Source organism: Tachypleus tridentatus, chromosome 2 (assembly GCF_004210375.1).
Source record: "Tachypleus tridentatus isolate NWPU-2018 chromosome 2, ASM421037v1, whole genome shotgun sequence".
NCBI classification, from domain to species: domain Eukaryota; kingdom Metazoa; phylum Arthropoda; class Merostomata; order Xiphosura; family Limulidae; genus Tachypleus; species Tachypleus tridentatus.
The window spans coordinates 78,443,793-78,465,519 of NC_134826.1; the positions used below are offsets into that span (position 1 = coordinate 78,443,793).

Here is a 21,727-nt window from a genome sequence, read left to right on the forward strand (position 1 = left end):
GGTCAAAGTTACATATTACATTTCTTGTTTTCAATGTATGTTCTATATTTATGCATCCAAGAAATTCAAATGTAAAACTTAGAACTTGCTAGGAAAATATATATATATACAACAATAGTAAAAATTCTTCACAATGTATGTTTACAATAAGCTTAAATTTAACACATTAACATAAGCACTGCATTTGTTGAATTATTTGCAACTTGTGTGGTGGGATTATTAATTAGATGTGGTTCAAAGAGTAATAAAATACATACAGATTGTTGCAAGCCTTAAGATATTTAGAATAGACTACTATAGTTTTCTGTTACAAACTACAGTCATCATAGAAAGAAAAAAAGGGTGATTTAAATTTATTTTGTTATCTTTTATGGTCATTAAAAGGTTGATCAAATTGACCAAGTCCATATAGTTAGAGTAAAGAATAAAACAGATAAAATACAAAGTTTTACTGTAAAAAAAGAAATTTCATATTTATTTAGGAGGCTTTAGAGGTTATGCAAATTTCTGAAATTTGAAAATTTTCAGATGGAGAAAAGTAGTTTTAATCTCAACATGACAATCATTTTATGTTCAGACCAATATCTTGATTCCATACATTCACAGACAATTCTTTGGTAAAAATAATTAATGAATAGGATTTTCTTTGTGCATAAAAATCTTGTAATGGTTACTGACAGTTTGTCATATTTTGTGAAAATATGCAAAACACATTAAAGGTCATAGTAATAGAAACTCTGATTGTTACTTTGTGGTCATAATGCAAGCCACATTGACCAACCCGATACTGAAAGAACTAAGTAGTTCTTTTAACAAACTGGGCTAATATGTGTAGTCACAATGCTTCTAATCATGTTATTCACAGGCTAATGCATTACATCACAGTAACTTTAACTGTGTTATTCCCTGGCTGATACACAACATCACAGTAACTTTGTGTTATTCACAGCTAATTTACAGCAAGCTTTCAATTGCATTGTTCAAAAATGTGTATTTATTGGGAATAAAAAGTAAAAAAACAAATAACACGGATGTGAACTAAACTGACTTAAATGTTAAATACAAATTTATTTGTATTACACAATTATTTCTTTTCAAAAATTAAAAAGATGAGAACATAAAAGAAATACCATTAAAAGTTACAGTTTCAGATTCTGTGTATTCTGTTAAAAAAAAAAGTGTATTTGAATGAAAACATAGCATTCAGGCCAACAGTTACGATTTTGACTAATGGCATAGCTCATATAATAAAATATTACAGGATAATTATAAATCATACATGTATCAAAAATAAATTTAATTCAATGAGTTTATTACTTTGCATTTAAAGTACCTGTATTTAGAAATATTAACATATTTAATGAAGAAAAGGCAAGTCTTAAATTACTCGAATTAAAATTTACTCAACTCGTTATAAAAATCTCACCTTCCTGGATCTTCAAAACTGATAGAAAGAGGAGCATTACTGCCCTCTGACAAAGTTAATACTGCCTGGAAAAAAAAAATTCATGATTTATAGCTCAGTTTTTCTTCTGGTAACTTATGCTATTTTATGAATCGAAAAATTTAATACTTATCTTCAGAAATACTTAATTCAACAAACTTGGCAACTGAGTAAACTAATGTAATTTCTGGACCTTTTCAAAATTTACAGCTGAATGTGTATAAGTATTATTTTATATTTCAGAAACAATATTTAAAACTACATGAAAGATACTGAAGTATTACTTTTATCATTACAGAATAGAAAGTCTTAAAAACTGGTGTACCCGGAACTCTTTAAGACAAAAAGTTATTTCTGCAGAGCAACTTAGCTGGTAATTTTCAAATTCTTCTGGTTCTAATGACAAAGCTGTGTGAACAACTTTGGTTGGATCTGTGGGGAGAAGTGGCAGATTAATGTTTTAAGTAACAAATGTATTACCATTAAAAATATCTTTAGAATATGTATACATTATATAATAAAATTTACATAATCACAAAACCATATAAACTGTACATTATACATGTGAAAATATCTATACAGGTAATGTATATGCAAGATGTACATCTAGTCTAGAATGAACTCAATTTGGTTATACAAAATGCAAAGCAAAGAAATTTTAGGTACAGACCTACTGATAACAAAAATATCTTATAACAAATAAAAACCATATAAAAAATATTAAGTAAATATGTTCAGTTGAATTTTATGCATCTTATAAGACAATACACAGTATTATATACTGATATTTAAGACCACAGTTTATAAGCTTTTTTTTTTTGTAACATTCCTTTAGGAATATTCAATTATGGTACACAAGTAGACAGTTCCTTCATTCAATAATGATACTAAATGTTCTCAAAATACTGATGTCCAGAAAGTTTCAATGCTGAGTCACAAAACATCGACATTATTCTGCTAGAAGCAACTGTTTTGTAGTGATTTACCTTCAGATGTCACAACCAGTTTATATATATATAGGCAGGACTCAAAATAATGGTCCAGATGTCTCTCACTGACAGTAGATCACAGTGTACAGGAGGCATGGATGACTGAGAATCTTTGTGGTAATGTGCAGCCAAGCATGTTCATGATTAAATGGAATGATCTCCAGAGGATTTTCAAGCCTTCAATGAACAAGGTAGCCAGCTGAGAAGAACTGGAAGTACCTCTAATGTACATCCACTTACCAAAGCTGTTTCACCAGCCAGCAAGACATATTAGTGAAAGCAGTGGTCCATGAGGCAGTTGTGTACTGGAAAGCACTATCAAGGTAACCAGGGGTAACAGAGAAGTCTTGATCCATGCAGAGCTTATAGACAAGCTGGTCATTGCAAATTTGTTTTGCTACCCAGAAGCAGGGACTTAGTACTCATCTAAGTGTATGGGAATCCTGATTATGCCTATCACACTCAAAGTTTAGGTTATCTCAGCTTTGTCTTGACTTTACTCAGAAATTGACCATGCAGTGCTTGATCCTCAGTCTGGGTAGTCCAGCCCTCCACCAGATCATGCACTTTTGGATTGGGATACAGATGTAGTTGAGTTGTGTCAAAGAGTATGACCCAATAGAACATACTGAACTATTCACTGAGTTCAATTCAAGGTCAAAGGAGAGCCCATCAGTAGTTTGGTCATTTGCACAGGAAGGCTTGCATTGCAATGGCTAAACAACTGTGATTTTGCCTAAAACAGTTGGCAGCATTGGTTATGGTGAACCATGCATGATACACTAAAAAATAAGACAGAGAAGTGAGGTTTTGTCGAGTTCACGTGCTGTGCTTCATGTTGTATTTGGCTTGTTTGTTAAAAACCTGTCCAGTTCTTGTTTTGGTTCTTAATTTAAGTAACATTGTCAAATAGAATATGTCTAAATAGTGCTACAAAAAGGAAAATAAATCATAAATTAGAATTGCAAGGAAACATTTTATCAAAAAGTAGTTAATGTTGCAAGAGTGTTGAAGAAAATGAATGATACTGAAAATAGGCTTGTGTCTAATTTTTCTTCTAAGCTTAGAAAGTGTAAAAAATTAAGTGTAAATGTGATTTTTAAAAAAGGGAAATCAAGATACTTTAGAAAAATAATAAGTGTAATACACTGACAAAAGTAAATTTACATGAGCCCTAAGTTTTGGTGGTATTGACAATGACAGGCCTAGGGCAGAACTGAATCCTCTATTATTCTACTAATTCAGTTAATAGCAAGAACACATCTAGTGAAGCTAATTCTTTTTGTGTACAATGTGCTAAGTATGCAAGTTTTGCAGCACACAACCTGAACTTACTACAGAATGTCTGTATACAGTTTCACTGGAAATTAAAAACCTTCATGAGATGGTTCATAAACTCTAGACAGACTTTACTGTCTTCACTAGTAGAATTTAATACTACTACAAAATTAAAATGAGAAATGACACTGAGTATATGACTTAACCTATTGACCAAATAACTACTAATGGATAAGTCACAAAGAACATCTTCAGAAAGTAAACAGAGCAACAAGTTGGCTTCTAAGACTGCACCTCTTCTTACAGCTTCACAATTAAAATAAAAGTGACATTAATTTCCGAGGGTTGGTACATACTGGCCAGAAGGCATTTCACATAATCCCCAACTTATGGGATTTTCAAGTTACAAATGACTCTCTCCAAGGCTCTCTATTTTTAATCCACCTATTTACAGGGTCAACAATACACCTGACCATAGTCACCATTCTGAGTTGCTTCCTCTGTTGTTTCTGCTCTTTTTGTAGACATTTCAAATTAGAAGTCAATATCATGCAAATATTTTAAGCACCATGAGAATTCCAATAAATCTCCACTTTAAAACCATTCCTATAGAAGTTTTATATATGATGTTATAATTTTCAGGATGGAGGCATCATTATTCTTTTCATAACCAAAGTAAGGTCTTAGCCACTGAAAAATTGTCCATCTGTGCATACCACTTTCACCTTATGACTGTGTTTGTGATTAGTAAAATATCTACCTTGAAAACTGCAACTGATTCTTTACTCAATGTAGGATTATTGTATGTACCATGATCATACCTTGCTACTTTCATATAAACATTGTACTACCAAAAATTTAGAAATCATTTCCTCTATGGAGCATGTAGTTTAAACTAGCTACAATATAATAATATGACACTGGTCAATATAATTGATGCTCACAGATAACTGACTCGATCATCCAACTCTAGTGAATAGTATATTGTAGAAACATATTCTGTTTTTCTCACATACTTGTAGTTTATAAATTGGAAGTGTAAGTACAAATGAAGTATGAAATAGTGATCAACATTCAGTTAATACTAGTAGTGTACAGAAAATTCAGTAAAGATAGTTAATTTAAAAAGTTTTCAGTAAGTAACTTTCCACTTAAAAATCCAACAAAATGTCTTAATGACATCAGTACTAAATGTTATATTATGTTCAATATGAAGTATATGAAAAGTAAAATTAAGAGAACATATGAATAATGAGATGTATAAAATATAAATGTAATTAATTTGCATGTAAAATATAAATATACTGTAAAGTGGTTTATTTTCAATTTACTTTTAATCACTATATTGGAAGAAAGAAACTCACTTATGTAAAATAAAAAATAGTGTGATGGAAATGATGTGCATTAGTATCATATATTTTGATACTAATACTATATATTTTAATACTGTACACTATAGGAGTGTAGACTCTCCTGGATCTTCTGGCAGTTGATTTGTCACATCAGATTATCTTTTACTACTGTTGTCGAGTAAGTTGTTTGTGATCATTTCAACACATTAGTATGACATGCATTTCTCACAAGAAAAAAAAGTTGTTTATAAGCACTGGTAATTATACACTTTTTTTCTTGATACTTGTTTTAAAATTTCCATAAAACTTTATAGGGACAAAAATGAATTTATTAGCCCATCAAAAATATCCTTTCCAGTTCTCAATTATGCCACCCCTTATTACTTGTGTAATCATCCAGTCTTTTCTTGAATTTAATTAAATCTTCAGCCTCTACCACTCTTGTAAGCAGCTATTTCCAAAAGTTAACCACCTTGTTTGAAAAGTAATACTGTCTAAACTGCAAACCACTCTTATGCTACCAATATTTGAATCTATATCCCCCTATTCCTATTGTTTTCACTGCTAAACACATAAAAGTTTGACAGATCTATATTAATGCATCTTAATAACCCTAAACACTTCAATCAAATACTCTCCAACCCTTCTTTAGTTTAGAAATTTTAATCTCTTCTCAAAGGACAATCTCATCATTCCAGGTGTCATTCTAGTTGCTCTTCTCTGAACCTTTTCCAAGAATTCAATGTCCTTCTTTAGGAAGGGAGCCAAAAACTATACACAGCACTCTAAATGAGGCCTTACAAGTAACCTGTACAGTGAAACATTAACATCCTTTATTTTCTATTCAATATTTCTATGGATACTACCTATTAACTCTAGTGCTGAAAGATGACTTAAGCAGTATTCTTCCTCTTGAATAATTGATAGATGTAAACAAAGTTGAACAAGACAATTGCATAAATTCTGATCTTGTTAAAATGAAATTGGGAAGTTTAAAGTATGACAAGGCACTTGGGTCAGATTAATATTTCCTCAAGAGTTTTAAAGGAGGTCACGGATTGGATATGTGAGTCACTTACTAGTTTTTTTGTAATTCCTTGAATAGTGAACAAGCACCAACAGACTGTAAATTAGCTAATGTCTCTCCTCTCTTCAAGGAATGTAATAGAAGTTGTCCCAGTAATTAGAGGCTTATCAGTCTTATATCAGTTGTGGGAAAAGTTTTGGAAAGTATAATTAAAGGATACTTTGAAAAGTTAGTTAACAAAGTTTAGAATTTTAACAGTTTTATAGTTTCACAAATCTTAGAATAAATTGAAAATATTACTGCACATGTAGATGAAGGTAAGGGTGTAGATTTGTTGAATTTGGATTTTCAGAAAGCATTTGCCAAAGTGCCACATAAAAGGTTTATGAGGAAACTTATCTCTATAGGTGTTGGGGATAGATTAACAGACTATATAAAAGAGTTGCCTGACAGAAGAAAGCAAAGGGAGTATAAATAGAGTTCATTCAAACTGGATTAATGTTGCAAGTGATGCATCTCAGAACTCAATCTTAGGACCACTGCTCTTTTTGGTTTACATTAATGACACAGATGAAGGAATGGCCTTTAAAGTTACTTAAATTTGCTGATTATATCAAGTTCTTATGTGTTGCTGACTGTGAAGAGGATATTGCTGCTTTACAAAAGAATTTAGATCATTCAGTGAGTTGGGCAAATAAATGGTAGATTGGTTTTAATTATTATAAGTATAATTTGAGCTCTTAAACCATCCAAGCAGCATGCTGTTGCTAATGGTAGGGCAAATAGGATTTTAGTTGTACCTACAGAAATACTAAATACAAGTTAAAAGAGATTATAATTTCTTTGTATAGATCACTGGTTGGGTCACATTTAGAGTATTGTTTTAGTCTTAGGCTTCTTACCTCAGGAAAGACACTGAATTGTTAAAAAGAGTTCAGAGGAGGGTTACAAGAATGGTACCTCATATGAAGAGAGATTAAGATCCTTAGAACATTTCTTTTGAGAAAAAGAAGCATTAGAGGGGATCTGATTGAAGTGTTTTAGATTGTAAAAGGAATTGATAATGTTGATGCATCAACATTTTTCATAATTAACAGCAAGAATTATAGAACTAGGAAACACAAATATAAATTTTGACTGGGTAGAAGTAATCTTCAGCTAAAACAATTTTAATTTTAAAACTATGGTGGTTGGCCAATGGAATGGTTTGACTTCAGATGTTGTGAAGGTAGGAAATTTGAGTGAGTTTAAAATAAAGCTTGAGAGATATATATGAATAAAGGCTGACTTTAATTTATTTATTTAATAGTTTTAGTTTGGCTTAGAGGATGAGACAGCCAAAATGGGCCAACAAGTCCCTTGTCATCCCTAAGCATTACATGTTAAAACATAACAAAACATTTTAAAAGTACTTACATAACACAGTTCATCAAGTCTGCTTCTGATCATCTCACAATAACATTTAATACAATACTTTACAGGTATAAGCAACTTATTTGTTCACCTTTCTGCTTATAGCCTCTTTTGGAAACTGCAACTGGTATGATCAAGATGAAACTTGGCAACCTCAGTGATTTGTTTAGGAACAGCTTGTACAAAGGAAAAAACTAAAGAGTGACTATACATATATTATTCATGTACCTAAATTAGTCTAGGTCACTGTATGGCCCATTCAAAAGAACTGAAAACCCCAAAGATAAAGAGTTACTGTTTATATTACCAGGATGAAACTTTTTGACAACTTGACAAACTGTTATTATGATCAGAGTGAAACTTGTTGATAACTGAAGTGATTGTTATATCTTATAATTTATTTCTTAAATAAGAACAGAGAAGCATGAAATCTTCATTCATATCAGAAAAATACACCACCAACTATTGAATGATGCTTGAATAAGTTCAACAAGAATGGTCATAGCAAAACACAAATTAAAATATTTATTTACATGAAATTACTTAAGATTTTAGCAAGTGCCAATGATGAATGAAGTGTACAAAACAGATTATTGAGATCAATCTTGGAGCTGTTACAAAATTACTTTACTTTTAAAAAATGTTGTAATTTTTTGAGGACCATTTTATATTGAATTATAGACATTGCAGAGGTTACACATAGTGATGAACTTTGTAAAAGTCCAAAAGCTCAATAGTTGAAGACCAGCAATGAACAGTGCCTCCAAATAAAGAGCTTGATTATTCACAAACTGATCTCAATGTGAAGAGATAGGTAGAGCTTTGGAGAATAAAAGATGGCTAATTTGAACTCTGTGACAGAGCAATAACTGTAGTTATAGGTTATGGAGTTTTTCAGGAGAAGATAAGTATCATTTCAATACTTCTAAAGTAGAGACTATTAGCTTAGTTTATTTAGATTGGTTTGAATGGGACACTATTAACTTTTATTACTACAGGCACATCTAAGTGTTTAAAAAAATTATGGCATTAGGCTTAATACTAAATTGTGAAATAAGTTTTCCTTTATAGATAACTACTACTAGTAGTATTGTTTTGAGTCATAGGACAATAAAGCTATTAGACATTAGATCAAAATAAAGAGTTTCCACTAGTGTTATCAAACCAAGAAGAAGAATATGTTTAACTCAAAAACTTAATAGAAGTAAACACTGAAAATGTATTTCTGATAGATACTTACCAGAACGCTACCTGCCTGAATGCATAGTGCCAACTGTAAAGTTTAATGGTCTGAGGCTTTTTTTAATGGTTTGGGCTAGGTTCTAAAATCTTAATGCTACAGCATACAATGACATTCTAGAGAATTGTGTGCTTCCAACTTTGTGGCAACAATTTGGGGAAGACCCTTTTTTGTTTCAGCATGACAATGCCCCTGTGCACAAAGCAAGATCCATAAAGACATGGTTTGCAGAGGTTGGTGTGGAAGAACTTGACTGTCCTGCACAAAGCCCTGACCTTAACCTTTGGGATGAATTGGAATGCCGACTGTGAACCAGGTCTTCTCACCAGACGTCACTAATGCTCTTGTGGCTGTATAGGAGTGAATCCTCGCAGCCATGTTCCAAAATCTAGTGAAAAGCCTTCATAGAAGAGTGGAGGCTGTTACAGTAGCTAAGGGTGGACTAACTCCATATTAATGCCCATGGTTTTGGAATGAAATGTTCTACAAGCAGATATGGTTGTGATGGTTGAGTGTCCACATACTTTTGGCCATGTAGTGTATAAGATTAGGAACCACAAAAGGAAGATGTATGGGTCATACAAGAATGGACCTCAAGAATGTGACAGAAGAGGCAAATTGGAACCTCAAGGTGAGGGCATGCTGAGCAACATTAAGAACCCAGTCAGTTAGGCTAGAAGGACAAAAAGGGCTGGGGAGGAAAAACCCAACATAACAGGAAAACGTAGAAGTAAATGACAGAGGTGCCTAGTGACTACCAAAAGTCAAGACAGACTAGCCTCAGTCAAAAAGTGAAGAGAAGAACACAGGCAGGTGAGAATTGAAGAATGATAAACTTTTAAAGAGGATGGGTAAACAGAATGGAATGGTATGAAAGCTACATGTGAAGAGAGTCCCCCAAGATATACATTCAGATATAGTTTAGTCAATTCACTTAAAATTTCAAGCACATCTCTCAACAACTCTCTTACTTCTGTTTGTTTTGCTAAATCTACAGGTGTTATCACATAATACTGTTCCTTCCTCAAACACAATACATTATTTATTAAGATATGTTGACAGACTAGAGAGAAGTAGCAATAATTACTTACAAAGAGTTTGGTGGATTTTTTCATTATTTCTATGTACTGCCATATTTAAACAGAAAATTTCCTTGCAACTCTAACCCAGGTGTCAGATGTTTTTTGGACCAAAAATATGATGTTTTATGTAAAAACACATTTTTCTTGTGTTTATCCAATCACTCAACAAGTGCTATACATCTATTTTGCAAGTAGTTCCTTCACTTAAATGATACATTTGTGACCTTTTACTACACCACTATTTGTTATTATTGTTGGTATGACAAGCCATTCAGCATTTGCCTTTTCACACACACTCCTCCAATTGTTGCTTCCCATCAAATTTACACTCCTTATTTTAAGGCTACTGGTGTGTGATATCATAAAAATTTGCTGCATTTCCTACTGTGATCACATACGTTTAGTGCTAATGAGAAGAAATGCTAGTTTCCAAGTCTCATATTACAGCTTGTATGGTACGTGTTTTCAGTCAATTTTTGTGCATTTAGCTTTTCATCTTTCTTGTCCTTATTAAGTCATCTGTTCTTCATTAAATTTCTATTACATCTCTGCCACTGTGTCTATCCTCTTTCCTCTTACATCTATGTATGATCAGATACAAAAATTCTATGGATTTGTAATTTTAAGAAATGCTTCATGTTCAAAACTAGACAGTGTGAAAATTACCAGCTTTGTGTAATTTATGTTGTTGAAAACAACAGTCTCAAAGTTTTCAAAAGCAGAATTACTTTAAAATAAAAAAAAAAAATCAACAGTTGGCTTTGTAGGTACTTCAAAGAAATGTTGATGTTAAATGATCTCATGTGAGAAAAAAAAGACGCATCTTAACAAAAGTACCAAACCAAGAAGTGATGACTGAACAATCACTTTAGAGGGTGCCTGCTGCACTAGAAGACAGTGTCAAATTTCTACTGGTGGAGCATTTTCTTAGGCTCACTTACATGCAAAAATGCAGCAATATCATATGGAAACACGAGATTAGGTGAGACCTAATAAGAGTAGTGGTGAGCAAAACAATTGTATACACAAAGTTACAATGAAATGGAAAAGGCTAGATGTGAAAGAAGGTTACACATCATATCATAAGGATTATTTTATCTACAGTTTGATTTATTGAACATTAGGCAACTGTAGCTATTTCAAAATGTTGACTATTGAATGTAAAAAGTAATTTTGAATAAAAATATTTCATGTGAAATTTGTCAAGTTTCATTTGCTTAATTTCTATATCCTTCTACATAATCAAACCCTTTTTGAATAAAACTTAAAATTTAATCTATTATTTTATCAATATTAAGTCTATGATGTTGGCTGATTAGATCAACCTGATAACCATCATAAAAATAAGTAAATAAACCCAAATTATATTTGTTCTAGAATAACTGCAAATTGTAACAGGAAACCACAAATGTTTATTCTCAGTAGCTTAAATTTTATAACAGTATACATCTATTTTTTTTTATTTGCCTTTGAACTATGCCTGTCTAAAAATATCCAAAACAAGTTGAAAGTGATACAATACACATGCACCTCAGTGTAATGTGCAAGCTGCTGGCATTTATACTCCAATAAGATATTTTTTTTCATTATCTAACCTAATAAGTTTCTATTATTTTAATTACTTTTATAATGACAAATAAAAAACCCTGAAATTAAATATCAAACAGTTTCATTTTAAGTAAAGCTTTAAGTTTTACTTTCTTTACTGTAACATTATATTTAATTCTCCAGGTTGTAGCTAAGTAATTGAAGTATAATGAAAATAAAGGTTACAAATACAAAATAAAATTTATGTTATCATCAGTATCAAACACAACTACTCATGGTCAGAATCTTTATGCTTATTTTCTGCAGTTATTTACTGCTAACAGATGGCTTAGAAACTAAAAGAAACAAAATAAATATTACTATCTGTCCTTTTCAGTATGGATAATGAAGTTCCAAAGTAAATCTCCTGAGAGTTTCTTCTAATCTTTTTACACCTATTTCCTCTGTTTATTTTACTGTTAGCAGCTGAAGAAGAAACCTGACAAATATAAAGTAATGAATCACCATTTCTGTCTTGGTGTTAATGTACTCTGATACTATTAATATCAAATAAGCTCCTCTGGAACAATTCCCAGAACTTTCCCTGCTTTGAAAACACAGTGGAGTAGCATTTATCACTTTGATTACAATATAGTTCTTAAAATGGCAATTGTCTAAAATATTATAAAATTTTTATGTTAGAAACTCCAAGTTGATTAAATAAGACAATAAGCAGAAGTATCCTACAAAAACTATTCAAAGCACAGCTCCAAGAACACAGTGGGGTAGTATTTGCTGGCTTTTTCACAGTGGTTGCAACAAGAAATATAAAGAACTGTATAAAAGTGGGAGAAAATATTTATGATATGGTTCTGTACAAAGTTGTATCTGATCTAATAAAATTGCATGGTGATAATATAGGTTTGAAAGTGCTTATGAATATAGTATTTCCTATTTTACCATGCTTACACAGTAACCAATAAATGGATAGTTTCCCATATTTTGTAAGGTACAATAAAGTTTTGGTTACCATATGCATAATTAATATTTACAAATTGATATTCAAATTCAAGTTATTTCTCTTAAAAAGTAGAACAATAAATAAATTCAGAAAACAGTGATCTCTACTAATTATGATGTTCTTAACTTCTTTTTTTGCACTCATGGGTTGTTCTTACTAGCCATCATTGTAAGCCTTGTCCAAATTCACATGCCAATGTAGAAAAAATAATTTTTGTAGATTATATACATACATATATGTATTTTTGAATACCAAATAATTATAAACGACAATACCTATACCAGTCTTTGTAACTATACTGTACCTGGATCTGAAAAAAATCTAATTTCTGTTTGAAAAATACCATTGATCATAATACTTCAAACTCTTCAACAATATAAGAACTTTCTTCTTGTAAATAACTATTTATATTGCATTGTAGGCATCACAAAATGTAATCCGACCACTTCCTGATTATGACATACCAGTGCGAGACAAACATTTATACTTAGAAATTTTTTACAAAATTTACTTTCAAATTAAAAAAGTAAACTAACCACTGTATAATGCTAAAATTTGAATTAAAATTTACAGTTTGATACCAACCTTACTGATATACATTCACAAAATAGAAGTTACAATTGTTAAGGAAACAGATAGTGTTGTGAAGAAAAGAAGTTCCAGAAATTGTTTATGGGTGAAACCATGGAACTGTTCATTGTCTGTGGGAAAGAAAAGGCCCACAGTTATATTTAGTTTCATGAAGAGGGTATTATTGATATATAGAGATTCAACATCAAAACTGGTTGTAACATGTTGATCAGCAGAGGGAATTTTACAGATTTCAGAAACAAAGGTACAAGAATCAGTTGTAATAAATACAATCAAGATGACAAATTTAAGGATAAAAAATATAAATTTAGAAAGGTTGTAACTGCAAGAGCCTACAGCTGAGAGATAGGGCAGAGGGGATATCCAATTCTTTGTATTTTGGGTTAGGCCATAAGAAATACTGGTTTTGCTGTCACATAAGGGCACTTTGTTGAAAAGTTGTTTCAGAGATAATATTTTGACTTTTGAGGGTCTTGAGGAAATGTAGGATCTTCTCTCTCAAAGGTTAAGGATGACAAGACTATATTTTTTTAATTTACAAGGATCACTGAGCCGGTAGTTTATTTTGTCAATATACTCAGTTTTTCTTTCATAATGACAATACCTTTGTCTTTGTCTGATTTAGTAATAATAATGTCTTTGTTTTTCACAGAGTTTTAAGGGCTTCTAATTCAACATTGTTTAATGGAAAAGCACGACAATAGGAATTTTATCCTTAGAATGAGGAAAGATATCTTGTTCTGCCTCATTGTTCTATTTAGTTAACACTGAAAAGGAAGTAAGGGTTCTGTAAGCTTTATCAAAATTGTAAATATAATTAGCATATTATAGTTTGAAAGCTGAAATGCTAAAGTTAAGGCCTTCAGTTAGAGCTTGTTTACAAATATCATCAAGTTGGAGATCGCTCAGATTAAATATTACATTATCAGGATTAAAACCTGGAGATAAAGGTGAACAAAATCACAGCTTCAAATAATGTTGATGAATCATCTTTTTTGTATTTAATAGCAAGAATGGTAGAGGATAAGGATACAAATACAAATTCTGGCAGGTTGTCTTCTGCTAAGACTGCTTTATTTTTCTATGTGTCAGATGCAGTTAATTCAAGGAAGTTTAATATCTCATTCCAGCTCTAAAACGTCTGGAATAAGAAAACAAATAACCCTTTCCCAGGAGAGATATGTAGGGTTAAAGATCAGATAATTCTTCATTCTGTTCAAAGTACATTCAGATGTAAAGAACACACTAAGTACTACTTAGTTCATCTTACAAAGTTCTTATCAGCTGGTGTGTAATATCAACTTCAAAATAATTAAATCAGCTTATAAGGAAAAACTTTTGAATTAAATAAAGCCTGTAAACCATCAAACCAAGACTTGTATAAGTAGCATTGCAAATAAAATTTAATCAAGTACTTTAAGCTCTAATAATTAAAAAGCAAGCTCTATCAGGAATGTCTACATTCTTTGAATAAAGCTTTTAAAATAATTGTTGTCTGATGTGGACACAAAAGGCAAAATTCTGTGTACACGATTTTACAACTAGGTTAGACAATGACTGTTGTGCAAGAAGTTCTGTATTATGCTAATAGTTATTTTTCCCACCAAGTTTGATTCATTCAACATCTTTAACTACGTGGGTCAGCCTAAGCCTAATAGTTAACAAGGGTTCACATCCACTATGTTAAAATAAGCCTAATATATCAGAACCATAGGTGTTTTGAAAATGAATGTGGTCATTTCACATTACTTTAATATTGAATTTTGCTTCCTAATTTCTTTACATTAAGCTTTTCATACAACCTCTTACTGTGTAACTTCTTACCTGGTTCATCATCAACAAAGTTACATAGAGTTACTTTATCAGGAGACACTGACAGAGTTACCTCCTCAGCACTTGCTTGGAAGTTTTGAATGCCATCTGACATTAGTCTGAAATAAAATGTAATATAAAATATAACAGTAACAATATATGATCCACATTTATGTTTGTATACATATATATATATATATTTACAAGTGGAATATAAATCATATCTTCACTTCAAATAAGGAATCATAAATAAAAAAAGGTTACATTTTTGCACATAAAATGGTACCACACTTAATTTCAATCAAACATTTTTTAATTGTAAATATCTCTAATCTAATATACATTACACTTTGTCACGTTAACTTAGCAAAAGATAATGAGGATGTTTATATCATATTTCGTGACTTTCTGGTTTTGATTTCCAAATATCTTTGTGGTTACAGTCCATCTCTGAGAAGCTGGTTTTGAGACTCAGAAATTTTAACAGATTTCCTCATTTACCATTCCAAAATAAAAAGTTGCATCATTTAATACAAAGTTTGTAAATTCACACACAACACTGGGAATTAGCGAGTATGAAAAAAAACTGTTCAATTTATATTATTGCAAAATTGTTAAAAATTTCACATTTTATTGCCATTTATTTCAATAAACAACTTTATGGGTAATTTTTGCAGTTTTTTACACTACTTCACCTCCTGTTAATAAATATTCATCAAATTTGGCATAAAGGTTTCTTGTGTCCATCCAGAGATACTTGTAAATTTGCAGTTTATATGGGTATATTTTACAATCTAAGGGAATGAACTTTTCATGTTTTAATATAACCTTTAATTAGTCATGAATTTACATAAATTCTGTCCACAAATTCACTCCAGCTAGTGAATATTTATTTGAAGATTTCTGGTGTGTTTCATTTCATGTAGAATTTAAACAGCAAATACACATGTTGACATTCAGTTAGAAAGTAATAAGATCAATAATGGTTTTCAAAAAACTTTAGAAATCTTGATGGAACAAATAACTTTTTTCACTCTTCCATTATTAAGAGTGATACAACTTTTCTGAACAGCCACATCTACACTTCAAGCACTTAAATGAATCTTTTAGTAACTTTATTGATGAAATAAGAGTTCAATCCATTTTTTATTATATTACTACATGCTAACAGACACACATACTTTTCTTGGCAAATAAATTTCATAACATGATGAAGAAATGATTATAAGACAAAAAAATTAACCCTTTGATTAAAGACCATACGTCTGAATATTCCAATTCACAATACAAACTTATCTATTCGAACCCTAAAAAAATTTATGCACAGATTATGCATGGATAAAGAAAGAGCACATTTTAAAATTTGCCTCATATTAAAAGTCTATTCACCTTCAAAGTCCACTTGCCTTAATATATTTGTCATCTAAATAAAGACACTTTACCATACTTGTTAAAAGCTTGAAATTTATTCCACTTAATTCAAAAGTTAATTGTATAAACAGTTTCAGTGTATCATAATTTGCAACAAACTGTTAAGTGGGCAATAACAGTAATGAAATCTTTTGAAGAAATAGTCATTCATTTTTAACCAATAATCACTAAAAGGTTAAAAATGAGGTATATATATATATATTTGACAATTATTTTTCAAATGATGCAAATCTACTTTCAAAGACTAGTTTTATTTAAAAATGACATTTGCAGTTACTAGCCTTCATAAGCCTTTAAGAACTACTTTATGATCTCTCTTAAACAAAGTAGTGATTGTGCTACATCAGTAACATATTAAATACACATACATTTTTCCAATATAAACAGCTTTACTCACTGTAAAACACAGGTAAAATTAATAAAACTGCACAAGATGCATTGCTGAAATTTACTGAATGCTTATTTTTCTTTATGAGCTTAAAATAATATGTAAAAAATTACGTTTACACTCTCACTTCAGACTTGGCCAAATCAGCCAGGTTCATGGCCACAAACTGACCTTTATAGTTCCCATAATGTATCTTCTAATATATGTTCTTTATCTTCACAATATTTCACAAGGAGATTTTGTACATGAAAAATCAGAATTTTTATTGAAGTATTTCACTAAATATTTCTCAAATTGTTGACTGCATTCATTGCAAAGTGATTTTATGTTAAGTTCAAAAGTAATTTTCTTCATCTGAAATTTCTAAAACTTTATTTACATAATCTCTAAAATTTCATAAATAAATTTCAAACTTTTTTGTTCAGTAAAACTTTATATTTTACCTACCCTAAATCTATATAAGGTTGGTCAATTTGTGCAACCACATAACCACCAAAATAAATAGAAAATACATCTACATTACCGTTTTTTTTCTTTCTGAAATGATTTCAAATTGTAACATGGAACTACATTTGTTTATCTTAAATAGCTTTAAATTCATAATAGTATACATCTGTTTCAACTTAAATTTTATTGTTTTATTGCCTTTTAAATCCTGTAAAAGTAATAATCTCACCACACAAGCTTTAAATCTCTTGGTAAACACAGTTCACATTACTTTATCAAATTACAGTAACACAAGAGCTATACTTGATTTACTCATTAGTGTACCTCATAAAATTAAGAACTAAAACATATATTAGAAATTGCAATATGATTTACAATTTCATACCAAGTTTATTTGTATACCATGATAATACAGTACTTTGATTAAATTTTGAATACAACTCGCTAAAGGTTTCATGACATGCACAGATCTTAATCATCATTTTTACTATCAAAATACATAAAATACAGAAAGTTTCATCAGTTTTCTTGTTATTAGAGTTAGTCCTATTATATTGTTTTAAATATGCATTTTGTATATATATTCCCTTTTGGAGTTTCAAGAATTAGGAGAGTGTACAATAATAGTATTCCAACTACACTATATTTACTGTATCCATTGTTGAAGACATACTTTGCTCAATTCAGAACTTAATACACTGGAACACAACAAACACAGTAGTGGTCAGAACTCCATTTATATAAGCCACTTGTTACAACTACAACTGACTGTCATGGTGTAAACTCCTTTTTTTAACTAACTTACCTGTCATTATACTTCACCATCAGGCCTACTACTAACTACTTTTGTGTTCCTAGTTCTGAACTAAGCAAAATTTTGTGGCAACAATGGATAAAGCAAACTTAGTAAGGTTGGAATACTATTATTGTGCACTCTTCCAATTCTCAGAATCTCAAAGGAAAAGTTTGAATAATGTCTGAATGCAGTGTTAAAAATATAACAGCTCTAATACTACTCTTAAAAATATCATAGCATTAAGAAAGGAAGATCAGCATGCTCACAAACCAAACTACAGAAAATGGTCATCCAAGAAATCCCTCACCCACTCAATTATTACTTGGTAACAAGTAAGATAAGCCCAATAATTTATGCATAACATAATTCACAAAGGTCTTGCTCTTAGAAAGAGGCAATAGCCATGAGATACAAGACACTCCCCCAACAACCTACTGGTGAATGACACACTACAGAAAGCTATCCATAAAATACCTAGCACATGAAATTTAACATTTTCTCTCCTGAAAACGTATTTCCAATAGATATTAACCTTCATACACAAAGCAGTTTGATCCCATTTGCATCTGCACAAGATTTGCATGCTTCTAGCACTGAGCTGATTACCACCTAAAAATCACAATTAATATGAACTGCATAATCATGTCATAATAACCCTCCACACAACCTACTTACACTTGAAATAACTTTATTCTTAGATAATGCAAAAGGAAAGTTCACAGGAAGCGAGACAGAAGTGCATATCTATTGGAAATACACTTTCAAGTGAGGAAAATGTTAACTTTTAATATGAAACCTCAACTACATATACAGATTAGCTAGAATCTCGCATTGATATGGTAGAGGCTCCAGCACAAACATTAAACCTTATAACTTCCTTATAAAAGTAGCACCCAAAGGGATATCTCATGAAGTGTGACAGAGAATTCATATAATTTGGTCAAAGAAGAATTGCATGACTTTGTTCAATTACAAGCATCTTACCTATGAACTATCTCAGTTTCATTTCTTACAAGGCTTGCATCAAAGTAGAATGTTTATTTCTTTCTTTTCATATTAATATTGATTATATTTATAAACACTAAATAATCACATGATAAATCAGGTTACATTACAAAGTTCAAGTGTACAATTACAACACTCCTACCTATCAGTTTTATTTTCATTTTTAAATTAGGACAAGGTAGAAAATCAAATTAGAGCATGTACTTTTTTTTTATATATATACATACGTATATACATGTACTACACCATGCAGATGTGTTAGGATCAGTGGCTCAGTGCAATTTCTGAACTAGCTTCATTACTTTGATGACAAATTCTCTGCTAGATTCATTAGTCTAGTACCAAATTGTGGGTCAGAATCATTAATTCAGTGACAAATTATAGACTAGGATTACCAGCTCAGTCCAAATTCCAGGCTACATTCATTGGCTTAGTGACAAACTTTGAGTTAGAATCACTAGCCCAGTATTCTGTGATAATGGTGTCCACACAAACTATAGTATATTTTTACATTTTGAAATTTATTCTGTATCTCACTGAAATAAATATTTGTAAGCATCAAGAAAGATTTCTCTCATTTATGAGGTATTTTAATAACAAATGTGGAAATATATTACTTTTAGAAAACCAGCTAATAAAAACCAATTTTTTAAAATTAAAACAAAATTTCAATAAGAGTACTTGTCAAAACAATGCATTATCACCAGAAAGAAACAACTTAGCTGGGCCTTGAAAATATTTTAATTCATACTGCAAAACTCTTCATAACAATAGCATAAGTCTAATAACAAGAAAAAAAAATATATTGTATACCTAATACCTAGACTGAGCTGTAAGTGTACTGGCAGAACTATTCTTCTGAAAAACTGCTTGAAGAGTCTCACTCTCAATAACTGGAATATAAAATGTTTTCACCATTCCTGCAGTTAAGGAAACATTTAAACTGAGAACTGGTATGTTTAATACACAGTGCACATATATTATAATTTTGGAAATGCAATCTAGCTTTATAATATATATAACATTAACAATAAAAATAAGATACTGTATTACTGAAAAGAAAAACAACAGAAAATACATACATAAACTATACAAAAAAATACATAAATTGCAATTACTCAGCAGAAGTAGTCACAGAACTTGTTCAATATAAGTCACACAATTTGATCTGTAGAAGTCACTAAAGCTTCGTAATTAGTATAATTTTCTAGCCGATTAATTACATCCAATAAATTATTCTCATGAGATGGCTATAAATAAAGTTATAACAAAAACATATTTAACTGTAATCTGAACATTTACTATTTCACAACCCTCTCTGATTATTTTAAAATAAGCAATAATTCCTGACTGATCTGAGTAAATCAAATAAACTGACAACACAGGCTTGCAATGGTTTTATTGTGTTAATATTTTTACATTCTCATTCAGAAAATAATGTGAATTTTTCTTCATCATATACAAATTTTTCACAAAATGTCATATATACTTTTACATAGGTGAATCATTTTCACTGAAATTTGGTCACATTTTGTTATGCTTAAAATGTTGACAAGTATTGGCAATAGATTTCTCTAGACCAATTGCAGCATGAGTCTTATACATCATTCTAAAAGCAATGACAAATACTCCACTAGTATATCAACAGTTAATAGACTGCATGACATGTTACTTCTGCCTAGCAGTAACTTTGGTGTGTGTAGTTTGACATTTTTTTTTCAATATTTTATTTGTTGTTATGGCAACAATACACTAAGTAAATGATCTAAACATATTCTGTCATATTTGTTGTAAATTTGTTGTACATTTTATCAAAGTAAGGTGTGTTTTTTTCTTATGGATTTGTAAAACAAAACATCGTTATGTGACAGAAAAAAGTAAATATTTTCAAAATCTGTATAATTAAATCATGAAAAAAATCAGTTATTAAAACCAAAACAACTTTTATGAAGTTTAAATTTACAAGCCTGTGAACTCTTATAATAATGTTTTATTATCACTGATGATTACAAAATTTTTATTTAAAACATATCATCATTGCAGTTATAAATCATTAGGTAACTGGTTAGTCAATTTATTACATAAACATAAAAATAATAATTTATCAGTAAGAATTTGAGTCATCATAATATTTTTCCCCCACCAAATGTACCCAATAAATTGAAACTATGAAGTCTTCTCATCCAGTAAAATTTCTGGAGCTTTAAAATATGTACAATTGAACACATAAACACTTTGATTTGGACTATAAATTTTCCCACACAGACATAAGCTAATGCTCCAAAAACTATATTGACCTTACTGTTGAATGAAAGGTCTAATTCTTGCTCCATCCAATCATACTTAAACTTTAATTATAGCTGATTTCAAAGAGTTATTTTAAAGTGAATGATAAACCACTTCATATGACAAAGATAGCAACCAAAGCTTTTATTAAAACAAAGCAAAAAAGAGAGAAGACAACCCTTAAAAACCAAGAAATCAATAATAAACTCTCATGTACTGAGAAATGCTCAGCAAAACTAAAGAAGTTCTTTGAGATGAGAAGAAAAATAAAATTTATATATAAAAAAACAAGTGAATTGCTTAAAGATGAAACTTCTCTAAACTGTGTGTAAATAAAACTTTGTTTTCCTAAATCACACTAAAGAACTTTTTAAAAAATAATATAAAAATTATTTAAAACTTAAAAAGGTGAAAAGTCAAAGGCTGGTTAGTTTGGTGTTTTATGGCGCAAAGCAGCTAGGCTATCCATGCCAAACATCTGGTGAAAAGTTAAAATTAAAGTAAATTTAGTAAAATTCATAAAAGTAAATTAAAGTTAAAAAAACATAAACAGCATTAAACCAATGTTTACATCTAGTCTACAGCAGTAAGAGAAAAA

The 21,727-nt window shown here is 30.5% G+C and overlaps 1 protein-coding gene across 8 annotated transcripts in view; it reads right to left on the minus strand.

Moving 5' to 3' along the window:
- Positions 1-21,727, minus strand: part of Rad9 (cell cycle checkpoint control protein Rad9) — an 85,879-nt gene that overhangs the window by 4,166 nt on the left and 59,986 nt on the right. For 6 of the 8 annotated variants that reach the window (XM_076488701.1, XM_076488699.1, XM_076488700.1 and 3 more), the window contains 4 exons: positions 19,664-19,763; positions 14,789-14,895; positions 1,770-1,876; positions 1,427-1,491 (listed from right to left, as the gene is read on the minus strand). In XM_076488701.1, coding sequence (XP_076344816.1) covers positions 1,427-1,491; positions 1,770-1,876; positions 14,789-14,895; positions 19,664-19,763 — 379 coding nt within the window. Of the gene's footprint in view, positions 1-1,426; positions 1,492-1,769; positions 1,877-14,788; positions 14,896-19,656; positions 19,764-21,727 lie in introns of all 8 variants that reach the window. The other 2 variants (XM_076488704.1, XM_076488703.1) reach the window with 2 other exon arrangements.